The sequence below is a fragment of the Anabrus simplex genome, chromosome 2 (assembly GCF_040414725.1).
Source record: "Anabrus simplex isolate iqAnaSimp1 chromosome 2, ASM4041472v1, whole genome shotgun sequence".
Lineage (NCBI taxonomy): Eukaryota > Metazoa > Arthropoda > Insecta > Orthoptera > Tettigoniidae > Anabrus > Anabrus simplex.
The window spans coordinates 1,197,430,095-1,197,452,586 of record NC_090266.1 but is presented as its reverse complement, the minus strand read 5'-3'; the positions used below and the strand labels follow the sequence as shown (position 1 = coordinate 1,197,452,586).

The 22,492-nt window shown below is 38.6% G+C and overlaps 1 protein-coding gene across 2 annotated transcripts in view; it reads right to left on the bottom strand.

Moving 5' to 3' along the window:
• The window catches only part of LOC136864791 (coiled-coil domain-containing protein 177), a 274,593-nt gene that overhangs the window by 182,936 nt on the left and 69,165 nt on the right, over window positions 1–22,492 (bottom strand). Inside the window, exons 3-4 of one of the 2 annotated variants that reach the window (XM_067142181.2) lie at window positions 18,642–18,750; window positions 3,148–3,324 (exon numbers count right to left, since the gene is read on the bottom strand). In XM_067142181.2, coding sequence (XP_066998282.2) covers window positions 3,148–3,324; window positions 18,642–18,750 — 286 coding nt within the window. The remainder of the gene's footprint in view (window positions 1–3,147; window positions 3,325–18,641; window positions 18,751–22,492) is intronic. The other variant, XM_067142180.2, reaches the window with a different exon arrangement.

Genomic DNA, 22,492 nt, shown 5'->3' with positions numbered 1-22,492 from the left:
TTAAAAGTTAAAATGATGTTATATTTTTATGAATTAGGATATTTGGAGTAGTTTAAGACACATCTCATTTTCCATATCTGTCCGTATTTTGGGGTATAGAAAATAATTTTACATATTTTAGAAAACTTGCATATCTTTACATATGGTACTTCAAATTAAAAAAAAAATGTGTTCAAACTTATTCTTGTCAGATAATCATTTAAAATTTATTTTATTCGCATGTGTATTTCAAAGCTGGATTCTTGAACTTCTAAAGCATGTTGAAAGAAAGTTGTTTGGTATGCAGATTCTTTCATTTATTGCTGAGTCTTGGCTTTGTGATAAGTTAAAAACTTCATTTTCCCGTATTGAACTGAGATTCACAATTAAAATATCAAGGAAGGTTCAACCTTTTCAATACAAAACGCGTTGCATAAGATGTTCACAACATAATATTTATTAAATAGTTAGAACCGGTTTCGACGCTCATTGCGTCATCATCAGCTACAAAAATCACAAATGCGCAAAGTACACGTCATAAAAATTGGATTAATAACTCTTGCATGGCTGAATACAAATGGTAGACTGCTTTTACTTAAAAGCTAGAAGAACTTGAGTAAAATATGATGATGTGATGTGACACATAAAAACATAGTAGTTTGATGGGTAAGTGTTGTGCATAAAATTGAACTGATGCTTTGAACATAAAAGTCTGAATATGATGATAAAACGATGTGGTAAAAACAAAGTAGTAAAATTGTCCACTCTTCTGTTGTTCAATTCAGGCACATAAGTCCAGGTCCGATGTTATATAGCAATACCAACAAAAAGATTTTGTCGAGACCGGGACACCTGATGTTGGGCGATTGAATAAGGTTGATCTTTCATCCCCATGTTTGTTCTCGTCTGTTCTTTCTGTTGCTCCCCTTCTTCCCACACTGACCTGTCAGTGTGTTTATTGTAATGTGTATTTGTATCATTCTACTGAATGGTCCTGTGATCAAGTTTTATACAACCTGCCACATTGAGTACAATTTTGAAATATACTGGTCCCTCTCCCTACATCTGGGTAATATAAAGAGATGGATGCATGGTTATGGGCTAGAAGACAACTGGAATCGCGAGCGCCACTATTAATGCGTCATGGGTATCCCGAATGAAACTGTAAAATGAGCACAGATAGCAAGAACATGTACCTTACAACAGGAGGTGCACATACAAACGAGGAACAGGTATTGTATAGGCTGGGAAGTGCCTGCAGGGTAGGGTCACAGTAGTTCACTTGGCAGGGGCGCGGTCGGAGGTGTGATGGTGGACAGTGTTTGAGGGTACAGAAGTTCCAATCGCATACAAGTAACTTTTTTCTTTTTTTACCACCAATTGCCTGGGAAGTGGCAAGGTTGCATACTTAATTTCCATGGACGAATTTGTTTATTTGGCCCTGTAAGGGGCTGTTGATATCGTGGCATACGGTATGGAGCTGGGTTGGACAAGAATGAAGAGGTGATTGTCTGTGACTATGACACAAGCAACCAGTTAGCTATGTCATACGTATTCCAAGCTTCGTAGGACACAGGTAGGCCAAAATATACCCCACTGAAATGATAACATACGATGGCAGATAGGTATGTAGTTCTGTGAATTCCGCTCCTTCAAGGCAAGTCACAACACAAAGTTTATTCACTGCCTCGTGATGTATTTCAGTGGCGAATAAATGGATATGTAACTCATCTACGGAGAAGCTGGATAGAATGTATACCAGGCACAAAGCCTGTATCAAGAACGCTATCTGGATAGATGACAAACAGCAGGCATGATATTTCAGTGTGGAAAGACGTCAGCGGGCTTCTGCGTCCCTGGGAAGGACATGGTGTGTTCAAGATCCTCCTGAGACATCTGCTTACAATGAAGAGGCTGTGTTGGACGCTATCCGGCATAACCCTCACACTAACACATGGGCCATTGCACAGAAGGCTAACATCAACCAGGCTTCTGTTATGCGGATATTGCATACCCAGCGGTTTCACCCACACCATCTGCATTTATACCAGGAGCTTCAAGGTCATGATTTTGAAGTCCGGGTGGCATTTTATCAATGGATCCTACAGCACGTGGACACTGATCCTGCCTTATTAACAACCATCTTACTTACAGATGAAGCACGGTTCCAGAATGATGGAATCGTTAAGAGTAACATACATTACTGGAGTGTGGATAATCCACACTGGGTACAACAGGCAACTTTTCAGGAACAGCGGAGCGTAAATATATGGTGTGGCAGCGTGAGTGATCCCTTGGTCCCCATTTCATTGATGGCCATCTGATGGGAGAACGCTACCTGTTGTTTCTCCAAGATGAACTGCCACTGTTGTTAGAACCTACGCCACTCCTTGACCGTTGCAGGATGTGGTTTCAACACGACTGAGCTCCATGGTTGTCCAGAACCATCTCCACATGTCGTACCGTGATAAATGAAAAATGGAAGGACTTAAGGACTTAACCCCTGGCCCGCCAGACCATCTGATCTTACACCCTGCATTTTTTTCCTGTGGAGCCATGTAGAAAAACTGGTGTATGCACAGGAGATGGCCAATTCTGGTCACCTTAGACACCTCATCATCGAGGCATGCCGATACATTATGCTGGAGATGTTGCAACGGAACAGATGGTCCTTACAACATCACACGCAGCTCTGTATCAACCATGGAGGTCGTCAGTTCGAGCAGGTACTGCATTAAAGAACGTAGGTAACTGCAATCCTATCATGTTTCCTAACCTGTTACAAGCCAGCTCCATACCATATGTCATGATACGAACAGCCCTTTACAGGGCCAAATAAACAACTCGATCTGTGGTAACTATTAAGTAAGAAGCCCGGGCAACTGATGGTTTAAAAAAATAACTTGCGTGGGATTTGAACCTTCGTACCCTTCAGTAATGTCCACTATCACATCTCTAACTGTGTCTCTGCCCTCCGGTCACTTCCCGGAGGGACCGATGTATTTCAGAATTGCAGTGAACACTGTGGGTTGCATAAAACTTAGATAACAAGGGGCAGGTGGACCACCCAAATATGTGACTATTCTGTCAGAGTACAAGGTATTCTTGCATCACCTATAAAAATAGTCAAAAACTACTCATTTCATTTCAAGTTAATGAGAGTCTTACTTTTTTTTCTAGTAGTTCTTGACCCGTTTTCTATGGACAGTAGTTTATAGGAGGAAGAATCCAAATTCTTGATATTTCGAGCAGATTCATCCCTTGGTGGGGCATTTTCCTTCATTACAGCATTCTCTGAAGGAGTCATCAGTTCTCTGCGCAAAGTCCGGCATATTTCAAGTTTTCCTGTAAAAAAAAAAAAGAATTATAGTGAAACAAGACAGGGTCATGCTGACAAATTGGCAATCAATTCACACATCAGCCACGTTACCAAATTTATTATAATTTATACAGTATATTCAAACTGAAAAATGCATTCATGCCATCATGCAGATAATTTACACACATTCACAGAGGATGCACATAAAGATTATAGCTGAGAGGAAAGAAAGAGGCAGGATGAATGAAATAAAGAACAATCAGATGTAGAGGCTACTCAGTTAAAACTTACATCACCACTTCTATGGTCACGGCCAATTTTCAAAATCAAAACACTATGACTTCAGTTAATGTTGGTGTGTGCACAACACAGCATCATAATAAGCAATGCATGTTCTGTACAACCACACACTCACAACAGGACAATGTACTTTGTATTTTTCACCATGATCTAACCATGGTAATATAGTGCAATATAAACAGTGAGAAACAGGATGTCTCAGAGACTGCTTACTTTCCAATCATTATACCAATAGATCCACATCCAAACATTGAGTCCTTTCTTTTTTGCTTTTGTTCCTGTACTTTTCAACTTATTACAGTACAAGATTAAAAACTTTCAAACAGATCAGTGTTTACATTTGTGTCTGTATTTATTTGTAGAAATACTTGGAATTACAATACGATTCATTTACTCACTACCTAATTTCAGTAGGAACACACATTTTTCTTTCTACATTATTATCACATTTACACTTGACCAGTGATGAGAAAAGTATCTACAGAATAAAAGTAATTGGGCTGAATTGCAGTTACCTGAGAAATATTTTACTCAATTTCAATTACAAATTACATTCTCAACAAGCAATCATTCAAATTAAAATGACTTCATAGAAGGCCTGTTTTAAGGAAATCACTGATATTTATTTTTTTGCATAGGGCTGAAATTATACCAATGTTATAAATAATAGTGGTGATAGCACACTTCCCTGTCTTAGGCTAGTAACATTCCTGAACTATTCCTGTACTCCCAGTTTGGGTCTTGACACAAATAGAACATTTGCTATACACTGCATGTATACTTTCCATTGTTTGTGAAATTCCTTTCTTACCACCGTTTCCCATATCTTTTCCCTGGGTACACTATCATATGCCTTTACAATATTGAGAAATGTCCTTAATAGATCTTTGCCTTATGCTCAATGTATTTCCATCACCTTTATGTTGCTCTGACACAGATAGTCTTATGGCGATGATGGGATAGAAAAAGTCTAGAAGTGGGAAGAAACTGGCCATAGTCTTAACTAAGGTACAGCCCCAGCATTTGTCTGGTGTGCAAATGGGAAACCACAGAAAACCATCTTCAGGGCTGCCGACAGTGGGGTTCGAACCCACTATCCCCGAATACTAGATACTGGCCGCACTTACGCGACTGCAGCTATCAAGCTTGGTAGTGAGAAGCATTTGTAGAAGCTTCCAATAGTATAGGCATCCCTCCCAGGAAATGCAAACACAGATGGTGGAATGAAACCTGTGAAAAGGCCATAGAATTGAGAACCAGAGCCTGGAGAGATTGGAATTCCCATGAAACTGGAAAAACTTGGCAGGAATTCATTAAGATCCAGAAACAAACCTCAAAAATCATCAGATGTGAAAAACAAATATAATCACAGAAGATTGGCAGAAAATGAACTAGAATTCACAAAAAATAACACTCGAAACTTTTACAGTACTTTCAGAGATGAAATATCAAATTACCAGGCATCTAGCCTTTGTTTCAAACGAACAGATGGAACTCTAGAAATGAATAACCAGGAAAATTGCAAACTGTTAGCAAACCATTTTCAGGAACTTTTAAACTGTGAATCTTCTGGAGAACAACTCACCTTTGAAAAACCCAAACCAAACCCAGATTCAGAACCACCTACATTAGAAGAAATCAAACAAATTATCAGTGAAGTGAAAAATAACAAACCTCCAGGTCAGGACAGTATAATTGCCGAAATGTGGAAAATTGGTGATGAAAGTCTTGCCTCGAAACTTCATGCTATTCTCGGCGATATCTGGATCACGGAAAAGATTCCTGAGAACTGGAAATGTGCACAAATTCACCCACTGCACAAAAAAGTTATAAATCTGACAACAACTATAGAGGTATCTTCTTGGTATCAGTTACCTACAAAATTTTCTCCAAAGTTCTACTAAGACGACTTGAAAGACAAACAGATCACCTCATTGGAGAATACCAAGCAGGTTTCAGAAAGGGCAGATCATGCACAGAACAAATACTGAATCTCAAAACAATCTTACAAATGCACAAAACTAGAAAAACAGTGATCACCTTCGTAGATTCCATAGACCGACAGACACTTATCAAAGTACTCGAAGAATTTAAAGTAGACAGATAAACAAGAGAATTGATCAGACAAACATTTAGTGAAACTATTTCCAAAGTTAAATTCTTAGGAGAAATATCCGAGACTTTTGATGTCAATATAGGGGTTTGACAAGAAGATGGACTGTCACCACACTTGTTCAATCTTGTTCTAGAAAAAGTAATCAGAACCTGGGAAAAAGAAGTTAAAGGAATAACTCTTGGTAGACAACTGAAAAACAGAACTCACGTGCGGTGTCTAACTTTTGCAGATGACCTGGCAATTCTTTCTAATAATAGGCAAGAAGCAATCCACTCCCTCGAAAACCTACATGAAATATTAGCCAAAACAGGACTTCAAATATCATATGAAAAAAACCAAAAAATCGAAGGAGCCTCATGGTTTCTAGATGGGCAAGCTATGATGACTAAATTTGGACAAATTTCCGAAGTAAATAAATTCAAATACCTTGGAGAAATCATTCAACCTTTTGGATTAAATCGTGAAGCAAATAAGGAGAGAATTACTCAATTACAAAAAGCATATCCAATCACTTGGAACACAAATAACCAAAAATCATTATCTTGAAAAACAAAACTAAGACATTATAATACAGTAATCAAACCTGAAGCATTATAAGTATCGGAAACCTTAATCATTGGTAGTAGATTACTCATAAAAGATATAGAAAAGCAAGAAAGAAAAATTTTATGGAAAATTTTCGGCCCAGTCTGCACAGAGGGAGTATGGATGAAAAGGAAATCTTATGAAATTTATTTCCATACTGAAAAAGTCTGACACCATCAGGAAAAGAAGGTTGAAATTCTAGGATCACATTCTCAGAATGAACAATGATAGACTGACCAAAAGAATTCTAAACCTTGCCCTCACACTGAAAGTCAACAACTGGCTAAACGAAATAGAATCAGATCTTCAGAAAATTATCATCAATCAGGAAACTGTGAAGAACCGATGTGCTTTCAGAACACTAATTAATAATCATTGTTCCACACAGCCAAAAGCTAGAACTGATAAAACCTGGACAGAGGAAGAGATTTTGGGAAGAGAAGAATGCAAAATCATCGGCTAAATAAGTTCAAGCGTGCTTCTCAGTTGGGCATAATGATGTGAAAAACAAATTAATAATAATAATAATAATAATAATAATAATAGTAATAATGAATGTTAAGTACTTAGACCAAAGGCTGGTTGAATCCTCAACAGCTTCACATCAGCTATCGTACCAGGGAAATGAGGAGTGAGGTAGTTTCCTGTTATGAAGTTACTATTAAATATCAGCCAAACTAAACTGAACCAAACTCGATATCACAAGAGTCCTGAAGGGCCATGGCCTACAAAGCCACTGCTACTCAGCCCAATGACCTGCATGTGGTCGGATTGACGAATCCCCTCGGCTGTTATTCTTTACTTTCTAGACCAGGGCTGCTATCTCACATCACATAGCTCCTCAATTGCAATGACGCAGACTGAGTGGATCTTGAACCAGGCTTCAGATCCAGGTAAAATTGCCTGACCTGGCCAGGAATCAAACCCAAGGCCTCTGGGTAAGAGCAAGGCTGCACTAGATAGACATGTCACAAAAGGGGCCCACGTTCATCACGGCAGTGTACGGCCCGCTCTCAATGTCACCATGATATTGTTCGTTTATTGAACCTTAATTATATAACTGAACACGCCTTCAATTGTGGCTTTATTTAGGCTTGTGTACTACATGAGTTTTATTCGGAGGGGGGGTGACTGGCGGGGCAGTTTATGTACATTTCTTTACGTAAAATTAAGCTGACATCGGTCATTTGTAATGGAATACTGTTTCATGTAAAAGATTAAAACCCATAATACAGATAAAAATAGCTTTAATGTCACTAGGCAAGTACAAGATAGCAATTCACAACAATATTCTGGAACCTTTCTCAGAAATTAGGCTTCAGCTTAAAACTTATCTAACAATTCTTAAGGTATCAGTTTATCAACTTTTCTTTTCTTTGCCAATTAATGGGTATTCTTACTTGAGGATTTCTTCTTCTTAACCAAGAGCTTGTCTGCGATAACTTTTCTATAGTTATTCAATAATATATTACAAAAGATGTATGTACATTTGCCAACGAAATCTTGAAAACTACTTCTACAATCACTGCATGTTTCAAACATGAAGTTTTCATTTTCCAGAACATTCTTGATGAGCAAAATCAGAATGTTTCTCTGAGAATCCCCATGTAGAAACCTCAGTTCAAATTTATCACTTATAAGTATACTAAATAATTTAAAGTGTGTGATCAAAATGTTAACAATAAAATCTGACGGATATTTCAAAGCTCCCCTGTCGATTATAATGAAATAATAATTGTCCTCTGGCTTTAACACATTACATTATCATTACTTAACAATAAAACATTTTGACAAATTATACATGTACAATTTTTCATAATTATTTTACCAACATATCCACCAATATAAAACTAGACCTAACAAAATGTTTTCAAACACAATAACATCATTTAATACAAATACCACATTTTCAAAATGTGAAATGTCCGTAGGTTTGAAGCTTTTACAATAGGAGTTCTTGCAGTCCACATACTTACTTAATGAAATACCACTAAAAGGGTTGGCTGCATGTTTAACAGAGTATGCATTTATTACCGTTAGGGCTTTCAATTTTCGTTCCGACTCAAGGATTTGCTTCACTGAAATATGGTAGCAGGCACCACTCATTTCCCTGTACTGCCCAAATCTTGCTTCTAATTCGTCAGTTTGAAATTTCCCTAACAATACATGCTTGAATCCTAAACTTGCTTTCAAGAAATTTATTAACTCCAAAATAGTTTTTATAGTGTGAACTATGGCCGTTTGAGTTTCATTATTAAGTTTAAGTTTTCCATGACAACACACTGTGTGATCTCCCCTTGACCTTGAACAGACAGATTATCCCATCTAATTAAACATATTAAAAACTTGCGTCATGAATTGAAAATACTGAGTTACAATGAGGGTCATTAAATCTATCGCCTTTGAAAGTATGCTTAAAATTAACAACGTTCCACCACTGAAGAATTACTGTATTATTAAAAATACAGCTGTGCTTTTAAAATCACCTGTATTTTTTATTTTATCAAGGTGTTTAAAGTGGCAACATTTTTCTTATCGAACAGCTTTGAACAAAGGTTTAAATTTTGTCGCTCTAAAGTTGGGTACAACACTTTTTGGTTCAAGGCAGGAGCAAGCTTAACTACATCATTCTCTTCTCCTCTGTGCACCTGTTTAAGGTGACCAACACTAGCAAAACATTTTTTGTCTGACTCAGGGTTGTTAAAGTCAGGGAACACGAAACTTTGTAAGTTGTCAGCTTGATTAAGCCAGTTATTTCTCAAGCTTTTAAGCTTTTAATTAAATGAACAGTATCAAACATTACAAACATATTTTGTGTTTTGTCAAATGGATTTTGAAAAGTGGTTTGTAAATTGCTTTTGCACAGCTTTTCAAACATTTTTCTATTAACACTGTTATCTTCTTTTTTTTTTTTTACTAGTTGCTTTATGTCGCATAGACACAGATAGGTCGTATGGCAACGATGGGATATGAAAGGGCGAGGAGTGGGAAGGAAGCGGCCGTGGCCTTAATTAAGGTACAGCGCCAGCATTTGCAAGGTGTGAAACCGTTATCATAAATTATGCATACTACCTTATAACCTATATCTATATATATATATAAGAGTTTTATCTGTACATTGCTCAGAATTTGAAAAGAAAGGTATTTCTGTATCGGTCATGTCCATAGTAGCCAGGAAATGCACTTTTTACTTTTCCATAATTTCTGTCTGTCTGTCTGTCTGTCTGTCTGTCTGTACACGCATCACGAGAAAACGGCTGAAGAGAATTTAATGAAAATCGGTATGTGAAGACGGGGGATGAGCCGCTACAATCTACGCTATAAATCATCTTACTCACGCTGAGTGAAATGGTAGTTTAGGGGAAGGCCTAAAATTTAATTCTCAAATATTTATATTATTAGTGGTCCTATCAATAAATACTACATAACCTAAGTTATATAGAATTAAATTTCCGATCATTTATGTCATACATTATTATACCGGCTTTGATAACACAGATATTCATGAATTTGTATTTTTGTTGCTAAGTCCATATCAACGCCGAGCCACAAGAAAATGGGTCAACAGAATTTAATGAAAATCGGTATATAGAGTGGGGGAATAAGAAACTACAGACTAAGTTATAAACAATTTTATTCGCCCTGTATGAAATTGTAGTTTAGAGGAAGGCACCCAAAATTTAATTTTTAAATACCTATGTTATTGGTCCTATCGAAAAGTACTACATAACAAACATTATACAGATTACAATTTCAGACCATTTATGTTTTATTCAATTTCACCATACCGACTATGATAAGAGTGGTATTTCAGAGTCGGAAGAAAACTAAATATGAAGGGCTGCAATACTGAAAGCGCATAACATTGATCAACAATAACATTACATTGACCATTGTTTGTGGTGATGTTCTTTGTCTCTTATGCTGCCACTCAACTCCGATAGATGGGATTACAGCTGCGTACCGTGTATAGCAGCCTGACTGAATATTGGCGGGAAATAGCTGGGGAGTTAGAAAAGTTTCTTCTTTAGCATGTCATTCCTCTGGTTCATATATTTTCCGATACCGTACTGCTGGTACGTAACTCACTGGTTCATCACAGCATTCCAGCTATTCGATCCCTACTCTGACGTGCTGGTCTAGAATTACAATTTAGGCATATTCCAAATTATACCACCACAATTCACTAAGTAACTCAAAATTCAACCCTGAAAACAGCCGTTTCAAGAAGAGCTTCTTCCTCTTCACTTTTATTAAATCCTACATTCATTTTATTCAAAATTAGCAATGAAGAGGGGGTTTCTCCTCTGGCTTGGAGGAAAAAATTGCCTCCAAGTCAGATAGATTTTTCCATCGCCAGTGTAGTGAACTGAGATTTTCTGACTCATCGGGTACTCCTAGGAAAGAGATTAGTAAAAGGGCATAGTTGTTACCCTGGGACTCTTCACTATTCGACCCCCCCCCCCCCGAAAAAAAAGACTAAGAGTTTTCACGTGTCACAGCTGTCTGCGGCCTGAACATTCCAGCTCTGGAACTTTGGACTGTTAGAACGGCGGCGTAGTATTGTTTGTTAAAAGGAGAAAATGTGTGGTTTTTCATTTGATCGAGTATTTCATGTGAAATCGTTGCTTTTACTCGCGCCATTCCTACCGACGTCACTGTAATGACCTGTGTTCATTTCAGTTGGGAAAACCACTAAGACAGTCTTTCTGAGGATGTAAAAAGGCAGATGGAGAGCGAGTATCTGCCATTATAATGAAAACTCCCCAACCTGACTGTTAATGTTGTTAGGCAAGCGGGCCTACCATTACAATGAAAATTCCCTAACGCAGTCCTTATATCAGAAAAGACCTTTGGTGATTTATCCGTAGCGTTTCTAGGGTAACAGTACAAGCTATGCAATTTAATACAGTCTTGCTCACAACGTGTACTCTACCTAACCTATAATTCTGTATACAATGTAGAATTCAGTAGCGAAGCACGGGTACATCAGCTAGTCTGTTAATCATTTAAGGACTTGCAAAATTAGTTCTTCTAAGAAATGTGACATTAGGTTCTTACATGGAAACAAACCGACGTCTTTATTATTACTTTTCTTTAAGAATGGATGACAACATAAAATGTTTGTACAGCTGTAGCTAAAGTTGTGTTATTTTCTCCACTTTTACTACTAAAAGCAACTTCCTCTACCTTTCCTCTGTTATAGTTAAGCTCAGGCTTTACATAACTTCATCCAACAACAAGTTACAATGTATTTCATGTTCATTTAACAATTTTAATTTCTTTTTCAAGTAATTCCAATGTGAATCATCTATACCCGAATTTCCCGTGCCTAGTTTTGCAGGAAAAGACTGTAAATACACAGGGTAAGGCATTGGAAGGAACGTTGACTGTCTTATCTTCTTATACGCACCAGGAAATGCAAAAAATATTGAAATGAACCATGTTATTAGTATACAGGAGTAAGACACTTTCTTTGCAAAGGCTGAATGTAACTGTTCCTTGCAGAATTCTAATTTATCAATAATGATACAGTCATCAAATTCACTTTCAATTTGCATTGATTATTTTGTTCACAGTTTCTATTTTGTCATGGACAGTCATTTTTGAGTCACAAGCAAGACTAAACAGGAAGTTACAGATACTATTCACATGTGACCTTTTTAATATCTTGCTCCCATCACCTAATGCACGTATATCAGGGTAATCAGTCATGAAAATATCATGTCTTATGGCTTTGAAATCAAGAGCCTTGTTTAATGTTAAAGAAGTACCAATATTCAGATTATTTTTCTCAGTCATATACATTTCGAAAATACAGGGACTTTGGCTGTCAAAGTCGACAAACACTTTGTCAAAATCTAATTTGCATTTAGTACTGAAATTACCTCTAACGTCATCAAAGACCTTGACCCTGTCATCATCTTCCTCAGCTTTCTTTCTCTCTTCTTCCCATTTTCCAATTTCTTCTTGTTTTGAATAGGAGTTTACCTCGGTGTTGGAAGATTTTTAGACAGATAGGCAGGCACATTTTCAAACTTAGTAGGAATAGCATCGTTTGAGAGTTTTAAACGGTACGTTTTACAGTTAAAATAGACCCATCAGGTCTTTTAACAGAATCCACCCTAATTACAAAACGTTCGTGGAAGTGTTTTATGTACACAACTGAGCTTACTGAAGGGACAAATCTGGTTCGATGGATGGCTAAGATCCACTTTTGTTTCCAAACCAAGTCAGTAGGAAATTTAAACTGTGAAATATTAGGCTGTTTTGAACTATAGTTGCTTCTACAACGAGGTACACAACACGACGTGGGCATAATTCACAATGTTCACACATGTTTAAATCACTAAACACCATTGATAGCCTCACTGCTGCAAGGCTCAGATCAGCCTACAAGTCACTGGCGAAAAATGAAGTGGCCGGCCACTTGTGTGATGTAGCGTCCGAAGTGGAGGGGTAGTCTTATGGCCTGTCTATCTAGTTGGCCTTGGTAAGAGACAGGCACACTATCTCAACACCGTGGGACCAGCTACATAACAGCCAAGCCTACAGAAATGCCCATAACAACCGACCCTATGAGTGACATTTTCACGCCATTTATCACAGGGACTAGCTGCATAAGAAATGTCCTTACTAGCATCAATCATACCTCAGGGACTTTCAAATGGTCAATTGGTAAGAAATTGGACATCCCTTGCACCTAACAAGCCTGTTTTCTGATTTCAAGCATCTATAAATACCTCTGAGAACGGAAGGTCCTACGATCATTAAACATCTCTAGCAATTAACTGATACCATGGCCTACCTTTGATGATGACGATGCTTGTTTCAAGGGGCCTAGCATCTAGGTCATCGGCTCCTAATGGTACGAAATAAAACTGAACGTAATGACAATTTGAAAGTCCAAAATCATCCACTGACCAGAATTCAAAACGTGATGACAAAGAATGAATGGATGGATATGAATTGAAAACAATCTGACCCGCACTGCCCCACATTCCCAGAAACTAGCATTAATCAATAGTAGTACTGATCAAGGGACTGCTTTTAAAGCACAATACTGAATCGATGATGCTTGTAGTCTAAAGGGGTCCAAACCGGGCGAGTTGGCCGTGCGGTTAGAGGTGCGCAGCTGTGAGCTTGCATGCGGGAGATAGTGGGTTCGAATCCCACTGTTGGCAGCCCTGAAGATGGTTTTCCGTGGTTTCCCATTTTCACACCAGCCAAATGTACCAGCTGTACCTTAATTTTTTTTTGCTAGGGGCTTTACGTCGCACCGACACAGATAGGTCTTATGGCGACGATGGGATAGGAAAGGCCTAGGAGTTGGAAGGAAGCGGCCGTGGCCTTAGTTAAGGTACAGCCCCAGCATTTGCCTGGTGTGAAAATGGGAAACCACGGAAAATGTACCTTAATTAAGGCCATGGCCGCTTCCTTCCAACTCCCAGGCCTTTCCTATCCCTTCATCACCATAAGATTTATCTGTGTCGATGCGACGTAAAGCCACTAGCAAAAAAAAAAGGGGGGTCCAAAATCCAGGTTATCAGCCCCTCATAATGGTACTTATCGCTAGGAAAGTAGACCCAGGGTATTTGCTACTGATAAAAAGTAGCGTAGACTTACATGTAATGTAATGCGGACATGTAACACAAACTTATGGTGTTTCTCACACTGTGGTGCCATTTACAGGCAACGCAAACCTATGGTGTTCCTCACATAGGTGTACTAATCATAGGCAAGGCAGGCCAATTGTGTCGCTCATATAGTGGTACTAATCACAGGTACTGTAAAACCCACCCTGATTCACACACTGTCGCTACTAATCACAAACCTATTGTGTACCTAACATAGTATACTAAGCGTAAGTAAGGGCGACCCATGCTGTTCCCCGCGTGGTGGTACTAATTACATGTAGTCTCATAGGTCTAATTCGATCATCCCTTGGTCGCTCATTTTAGTCGCCTCTTACGACAGGCAGGGGATAGAGTCGCCTGCATCCCCCATCCAAAGGGGGATTTGTGTTTGGTCCATGACAGCTGTTTTATTTAGCTCAAGCCAGTTGTGAACCCCTATCCGCCACCCGGGACGTGCCATGTGGGAGTATCACTTCTCCCCCTGCTACGCCAGTGTAGTAGGTTCGTGGCCTACCTCTGGATGGGACCAGAGATAAAGAAACAAACAGCTGCATTCATTCCCTTACAGCAGCAAGATGAGCTAGTTGTAAAGTGATGTGCAAAATGGGATGAAAGAATAGTAGTTATACCATGCAGTTGAAACTTCCAGTTGTTTATTTTTCAGAAAATAACAGAATCAAGTGCACGGGAAGGGAGTTTGGTATAGAGCCAAAATTACTTCACTCTTGGAAAGTTCAGAAAGAACCGAAGAATGCTAAATCTACGTGTTTATCGCGTCATGCCCCAAAGCATGGAAAATTTCGCTTGATCAAGAAAGAAGTTCTTGTCTATGTAGTGGAACTCAGAAATGATGGCATTACTGTACAGTATGAAATGATGATGCTTGTTGTTTTAAGGGGCCTAACATCTAGGTCACTGGCCCCTAATGGTACGAAATGAGACAGAATGCAATGACAATTTAAAAGTGCAAAATTCATCCACTGACCAGAATTCAAAACGTGATGATGAAGAATTAATGGATGAATATGAATTTAAAACAATCAGTGGATCTGACCCACAATGCACCTTCCCAGAAACAATATACTGACCAAGGGACTGCTTCCAATGCACAATCCTGAATTGAGGAATAAATGAATAAATGCCCCGCCTCTCCTTGCCCACCCCTTCCTTTTCCTTTAATCTCACAACTGTTAGTAAGAGGCACACAACAATACACCATGCACCACATGCCACAACGAGAGGTCTCATATAACCTATGCCATTTGACTAACACGCTCTCTCTCCCCCCCTTCTATTCATTAATTTTATCTAATTTTATCTATCATTTATGCAGGTTAACTTCATGGACACTGCAATGAATTGCAAATTTATACCAGCCACAAATTAAGAATGTGTCAGTTTTAATCATATCTTCATGTGCCGTCCTGACAATGTCCAACAGCATTTCAGCATGATTTTAACAAGCACTACGGGAACACTTCATTTTATTTACGTTGGTCGATGAGGAAACACCATCTAGCAGTTCTGTGTCAGCTCGTGGTTATTTACAGTGGCATCCAGGGGCTTGCATACTGCTAACACAACTCAAGTAGATTTGGTGATTGATGATCCGACTACAGAATCAACATTTACCAGTTCCCGTTTTGCAATTGAAACGGTAATGATTAGCAGTGATGAAACTAACAATTCTATGAATATCAATACAAGAAAGAGTATGGATGATGAGCATAATCCAGATGCTAAGAATTTAGAGCCTAATTTATTTTTCAGATTTTACACTTATTTCATCCCAGATTTTAATGTTAACTGTGTGTTTGTACATTAGTTTTCATGTCAATTGTGTGTTTTTACACTTGTTTAGTTATTAGATGTATTACATTAAGGCTGAAGATGGCCTGCCAAGGCCGAAACTAGTCCCTAGTTTAGTAATGTAATTCAATAATATTGCATAATATAGTATTGAAAAAGGTGGACCATACGACATTAATTTTATAATTATTATCATCAATTTTACAGCTGCTAGATGTCTCTGTGAATAAACCATTCAAAGATCACCTGCGCCGGTTTTAAGGGGAATGGATGGCATCTAGTTTCTTCAAACTGACAAAACATCATTAAGAGACCTGACATCGAACAACTGTGCTCTTGGATCATCATGCTGAGAATGTGATCATGGGAGACACTGTCGTGAAGGGCTTCAAGAAGACTGGGATATATAACTCAATGGAAGGTTCGGAGGATGAAGTCATGAGATGACAAAATGGATATGATCAAATCTGCTGATGAAGATTATCTGTCTACCGGTACATCTTCTGAAGAAAGCTGTGGTAAGTAAATGACAGGTACATAGATTTTATTTACACACTTAATGAGCTAATTTTGATTCACACACTTTTTATGCCCGATATTATCATGCAATGTTTGTGTTGATAGGGGTGACTCCGAGATCAAGTTCACCTGTATTGCCACTGCTTTTAAACTCAAACATGGAACAGTGTTTGAAGAACATTCTCATGACTGTTCAAATGTTGTTATTTTTGTTATTTGCTTTTGAATATTAATTTGTTAAATAAATTAAGTTTGTAAAATTGAATATTTCAATTTTACATCTGATTTTTCAGTAGTGGTAGCAATATCCATGTATCTTCCCCCATCGAGTTTTGTCCTCTAAATTTTACAAAAAAAAGGGGGGAAATTATGCAGGTAAATACGGTAATTCTATTCCTTTCTTCAGTAACGAATTTGTGTCACCCCTACTTGACTTTCAGCTCCTAATACTCTCGTCAACACTCCTAGTCTACCCTGTTTCCTTCAATGTACCTCCCTATAACTCTTCTACCTAAACCCCATAATTTATATGTGCCATTGTGGTTCAAGTGAAGGCCATAATTAGGATCTACAAATGTCACTCCCCATTTCCCTTATACCCATTCCATAGTCTCAAATCCCAGATCACCCTCCAGTTAGTATCCCACTGTTAGGCTGATGACACACGGAGCGGTTTTCGCCGAGTCGGCAGCCGAGTCGGCGCATGTTTCTATTGTATCAGATGGGATGAAACAGACAGAGCGGTGCTCGCCGACAGGCGGCAGATTTGCCGACTCGGCCTGTAGTGTAGCTGGCGGTGCAGCGAGCGTTTTGAAGACTTTGTGCACGCTCTAGCGCCATAGATTTAATACATTCAGCTGAATCACGGCCGACTTGATGCTTCGCTCTAGTCGGGCGTGGCTGAATTTACGTGGCGATTGCATCATTGGTAGGTATTCTTGTATTAGATATCATGAAGTATCTTTGAAATTCAATAATATACACGTAAAAGGACATATAGAGTAAGTAGACTTTTGGAATAAGAATAAGAACAATCCTTTATTTTTCGGTAATTTTAGCTAGCTTCCTCACCTAACGTCACGCTCACTAATGTGTTTTGTCCACTGCCTGCTCGATACACACCCGATGACTGCTTATAAGCAGTCATTTTAGGTGCAGTTCGAGCAGGCAGTGGTTTCGTCACAGTCGGCAAAAACCGCTCTGTGTATCAATCACAGGCGGCGGCCGACACGGCTGCCGACTCGGCAAAAACCACTCCGTGTGTCATCAGCCTTAACAGTCTCCCACCGATTAAACTTTTCTCACACTACCATAACTAGATCCCACACATCCCTAACTATGTTAGTATATATTCTTGCTTGTCTTACATTGTTCATACCAAAGGGAAAACTACCACCTTCTCCTTACCCTCCTCCTTCCCTTCTACTTTCCCCAACATCTGCCTTAACCTAATTCCTGGATAACACTATTCTAGTTCCATTTACTTCACACACTTTCCCCACATGCGTAAGCCCACCCACATTAGATCCTGCCTTCTCCTAGTCTCCCTTAACTTCTGTGATGGCTGAAGAACCTACTTCCTCCTCCTTTCTCTACCTCTCATGACCCTGTTCCACCTCCTTCTTCCTATCCTCTACTCTACATTTCCTTTTCCTATATCACCAGTAGTGAGCTTGGGAGGTTATTAATGCTGATAGGGCTTCATGCCATACTGTAGTACTTCAAATCTCAATAATAAGGCATTCTGCTTTATAAAGCAATTATTACTTGGCAGAAGTTGGCCTAAAAACCATTACAAACATATACATCTGACCAAATACTGAATACATGCTCATGCTGAGATTTATTATTTGATTTTGTTTATTCAGAAATAATTGTGAATAGAATATGGTAATAAAAAATGTGCAGTTTCAGAAAATAAATTCAATGAAGCTCATTTCAGGTATCTTGATCTTTTCCCTCATAACATGGATTTCCACATACTAGTCGTACATGATAATTGCAAAATAGAACCAAGGTGCAAATGTATTAGCATGTCTTCTTTATTTGATGGTCAACTTGGGAGAATATCTCTGAACTACAAGTGGCAGAAAGTAACAAAGCACAGTGTATGTACAGTTCAGAAATGCAAACACACCACTCATAATATGAATAACAGAACATTCACAAATTTCAAGTGTACATCTTGCAGGTTGTGAGAAGACTGATAAACAATTACATTTAAACAAAGACACCAATGCAATAAAAATAAAACCTCACTATGTAACTAAAATATTCTCAATTTTAATAACAGAGGCAGAAACTATTCTGCTACATTTGGTTCAATCACGATGCATGTAACATTTCTAAGATACTGATTTTGTAATAGAGGTCTTACTCTGCCTGTCGTGTTCATGGAATGCATAAAGCTGGGATACTTCTTGATGGGACACAGCTCCTAGATCTTCCTGATAATCTTCAATGCTCTTGTGTAGAAGTTCCACTGGCTAAACAGAGTAGTATCTCATATGTCATAGTGCCAGAGTAATGGAGTGAAGGAGGAAGGAGTTGTGAAACACTGGGTAATACAGACACACTAAACATGTAAGAGAGTTAGCAGTCAGGAACTCTTATTTATGAATGAAAACAGATATGATAGTGTCTCTTAATATTTACTCAAGACACTTCATGCAGGCATTCCATACCTATATCTATACTGTGTATAAAATAAGAGTTCTGTCTGTATATTGCTCAGAATTAAATGGTATTTGTATCGATCATGTCCACAGTAAGAAGGAAACGCAATTTTTAATTTTCCATTAACTCTGTCTGTCTATATGTATGTATCTACATACTTCACAAGAAAATGGATGCAGAGATTTTAATGAAAATCGGTATATAAAATCGGGGAATAAGACGCTACACTTCAAGCTATAAATAATTGTATTCACACCGAGTGAAACGGTAGGTTAGGACAAGGCCATTATGCAATAAATACTATCTAAAAAAGTGACACAGAATACAATTTCCGATCATTTAAGTCTTTTACAGTTTTAATGTACTGGCTCTGATAACAGATATTCATGAATTTAGACATTGGTTGCTTAGTGTACGTCACCGCCGAGCCACGAGAAAATGGGGGAACAGAATTTAATGAAAAGTGGTATGTGAATTCGGGGAATAAAGCACTACAGTCTAGCCTGTACAGAATTTTATTCCTGCAGGGTGAAATGGTAGTTTAGGGGAAGGCCTAAAATGTCATTCTCAGATATCTATGTCGTTAGTGGTCATATCCATAAATATAACAAAACTTACACAGAATAACATTTCTAATAACTTATGTCCTGTACAGTTTTATCGTACCGACTATGTTAACAGAATTCAGACTTTTGTTGCCTAGTCCATATCAACGCCGAGCATCGCTAACGTGGGAATATTGTTTGTTCAATCATTAACTGGTGATGGTTTTGGTCGTGACTGTCCTAAGGTGAAAACCGCATGGTCATCAGCCCATATGGGCAAGAAAATTTGTGAAGATGATTACCAAAATGAGAAAAAGATAATAAAGGAATGATCGCTTAAAAATTAAGAGGACAGAGTCACAAAACAAGGAAGAAGAACTTCCCTTACATTAGATGCTCTAACATCAGACTCAGAAGAAAACTAAACATGAAGGCCTACAACATCAAAATCCTATACAGTTTATCAACAGTAATATTACAATGACGAATTCTTGTTGTGATATGCTTCACCTCTTCTACTGCCACTCATCTCTCATAGATGGGACTACTGCTGCATATTGAGTAGGACAGCCTGCCTGAATACTAATGGGAAGTAGATGGGGCAGGTAGATAAATTTCATTTCTAGCATACCATTCCTCTGGTTCATATATGTTCTGATAACTACTGGTACATAACACACTGGCTCATCATCACACTATTCCAGCTATTTGATTCCTGCTCTGAGGTGCTGATACGAATGAGGAGTGTGCAGACTTAATGGAAAACAACAGAGCAGTGATCACTGCTGTCTGAAGCCAAGTCATTCCAGCTCTGGAAACTGGCACTGTTAGAACACCAGCGTAGTACTCTTTATGAAAAGTGAGAAACTGTGCAGTTTTTCATATGATCAAGCATTTCATATGATAACATTGCTTTTAACCGCGACATTATAGTCGGTTAATATTGTATCCTGACAAGAATACTGATGTCATTTTAAAGACCCTGTTGATTTCCTTTTAATATTTGTCTGTGTCTGTTACAGCATCATGGAAAAATGGATGAGTGAATTTTTATGAAACCTGGTATTTCAGTTTAGAATATGGTCAAGTAGGATCTTAGCTACAAGTTTCCCAAAAAATTTCACCAGGAGCGGATGCTTCAGAAGGAGCCTAACGTATAAAACACTCTCTCATGGCTGATTTTACACGAAAATAGCTCAAGATGAATTTTCGTTCTATACTTTTTCTGATAGAGTGAAGAATAATGGAAATATTAGTAAAGGGCCACAGGGAGCAAGGACACAATGACAAGCCGCTGACAAGGGAGGCATGCCAACTTACGTGCCTCAGAATCTGGGGAACAATATAAGGGGTGGGCAAAAATATCATCATACACATGCTAAGTGATTCTCCTGTCAAAAGCGGGTACTACAGGTAGTCCATCCACATACACATCAATCTTCTTAACACCAGTACTACACATATTCCACTCATGAGCAGTGAACAGCCCAGAGCAAGCTGGTAGAATGGAAAGACTACGTGGTAAAAAGAACAGTAATAGGTACAAGCAGTCCATCAAGCTCGGCTGCATGCAACATGATGCATAAGGCTGGAGTAAGCAGAATTGCAGCAATCATTTCAGTGACTTCTACACTGTAGGGAAAAAGTAATTTTAAAAAATAACAGGCAATACTTGGAAATCTAGAGAAGAGATCACTTTAGTAAACTTGGCTTATCTCTGTTCCTTGTGGCATTATACCGGGTAGTTCACCCAACTAACGTGTATTTCATAGTCATCCAAAAAACATTAGCACCTGCTTCTTTAGGGCCTTAGTTACAACTATACTGTTTACATAATGTTAGCAAATATGGTAGAAATCATTACCAGCAGTGCTATTTCTATTATTTAAACTATAATGAATGTGTAAAACGATCACAGCTGCAAATAACACTATCTTACATTTGGACAGGAAGTGTCTATAAGAACTACAACGTGCTAGCTATGCACCACGGTTCGTGGTACCTAAGGTGGCTAAATCACTGCTGTTGCATTAGCCCAGCTGTCTGGTAGTAGGTTTGATTCACAGGCTCGTACACTTTTTTTTTATTAACGCCGTTTATAGCGACTGTAATATGACTGCATATCATCCCGTTCCAAAGAGTCCATTTTTATTTGGTGCTGAAAAGGGCCGTTTTTATCCGATCTTACATAGTGACATGATGGAAGTAGGATACCCTGCATATTCAGTGTATAAAGTGTTTGAAATGTTGACCACCTTGGTTTATACAGATTTCAGCACAAAGACATTTTGCACGCTGTACCATGTCAGATGTAACAGCTTGGCTTACCTCGGTGATCAGCTGAAAAAGGTGACCGGGATGTTCAGGCTCCTGTGCATACACTACCTGCTTTAAGTGACCCCACGGGAAGAAATCGGGTAGCATTAGATCGGGTGATTTAGTGGGCCAATGAATGGGTCCACCCCTTCCTATCCATTTATTTGCATATGAAGCATAACTACTGATCCGTGAGGTAGAGCCCCGTCCTGTTCATAATCGCTTGTGCAACAGCACGTTTTCCAGCAATTGTGGGAGTCCATTTTGAAGAAAATGAAGTTAGTGTGCACCCATTCTCCGTCGGAAGAAATATGGTCCAATGAGATAGTCACCCAAGATCCCACACCAGATATTTACTCTCCACTGCACTTGAAATGGGCCCTTCTTACCCGATGGGGATTCTCCGCGCTCCAATAATGCATACTTTGCTGATTCACGCAACCATTGTTGTGAAATCGTGATTTGTCTGAAAACAGACTCTTGACAAAAAGGCTGCACTGGCCACACTGCGTAATACCCATGGATAAAATGTTACTCTAGCATCAAAATCATGTCCGTGGAGCTGCAGATGGTATGGGTGAAATTTATTGTTATGCAGTGTACGCATATGAGAGTGTGTGGATAGTTTTCCTTACCTTGGAAGTGTAATCTCCAGTGATAATTTGGTCAGAAAAGAAATTACAAACAGGGT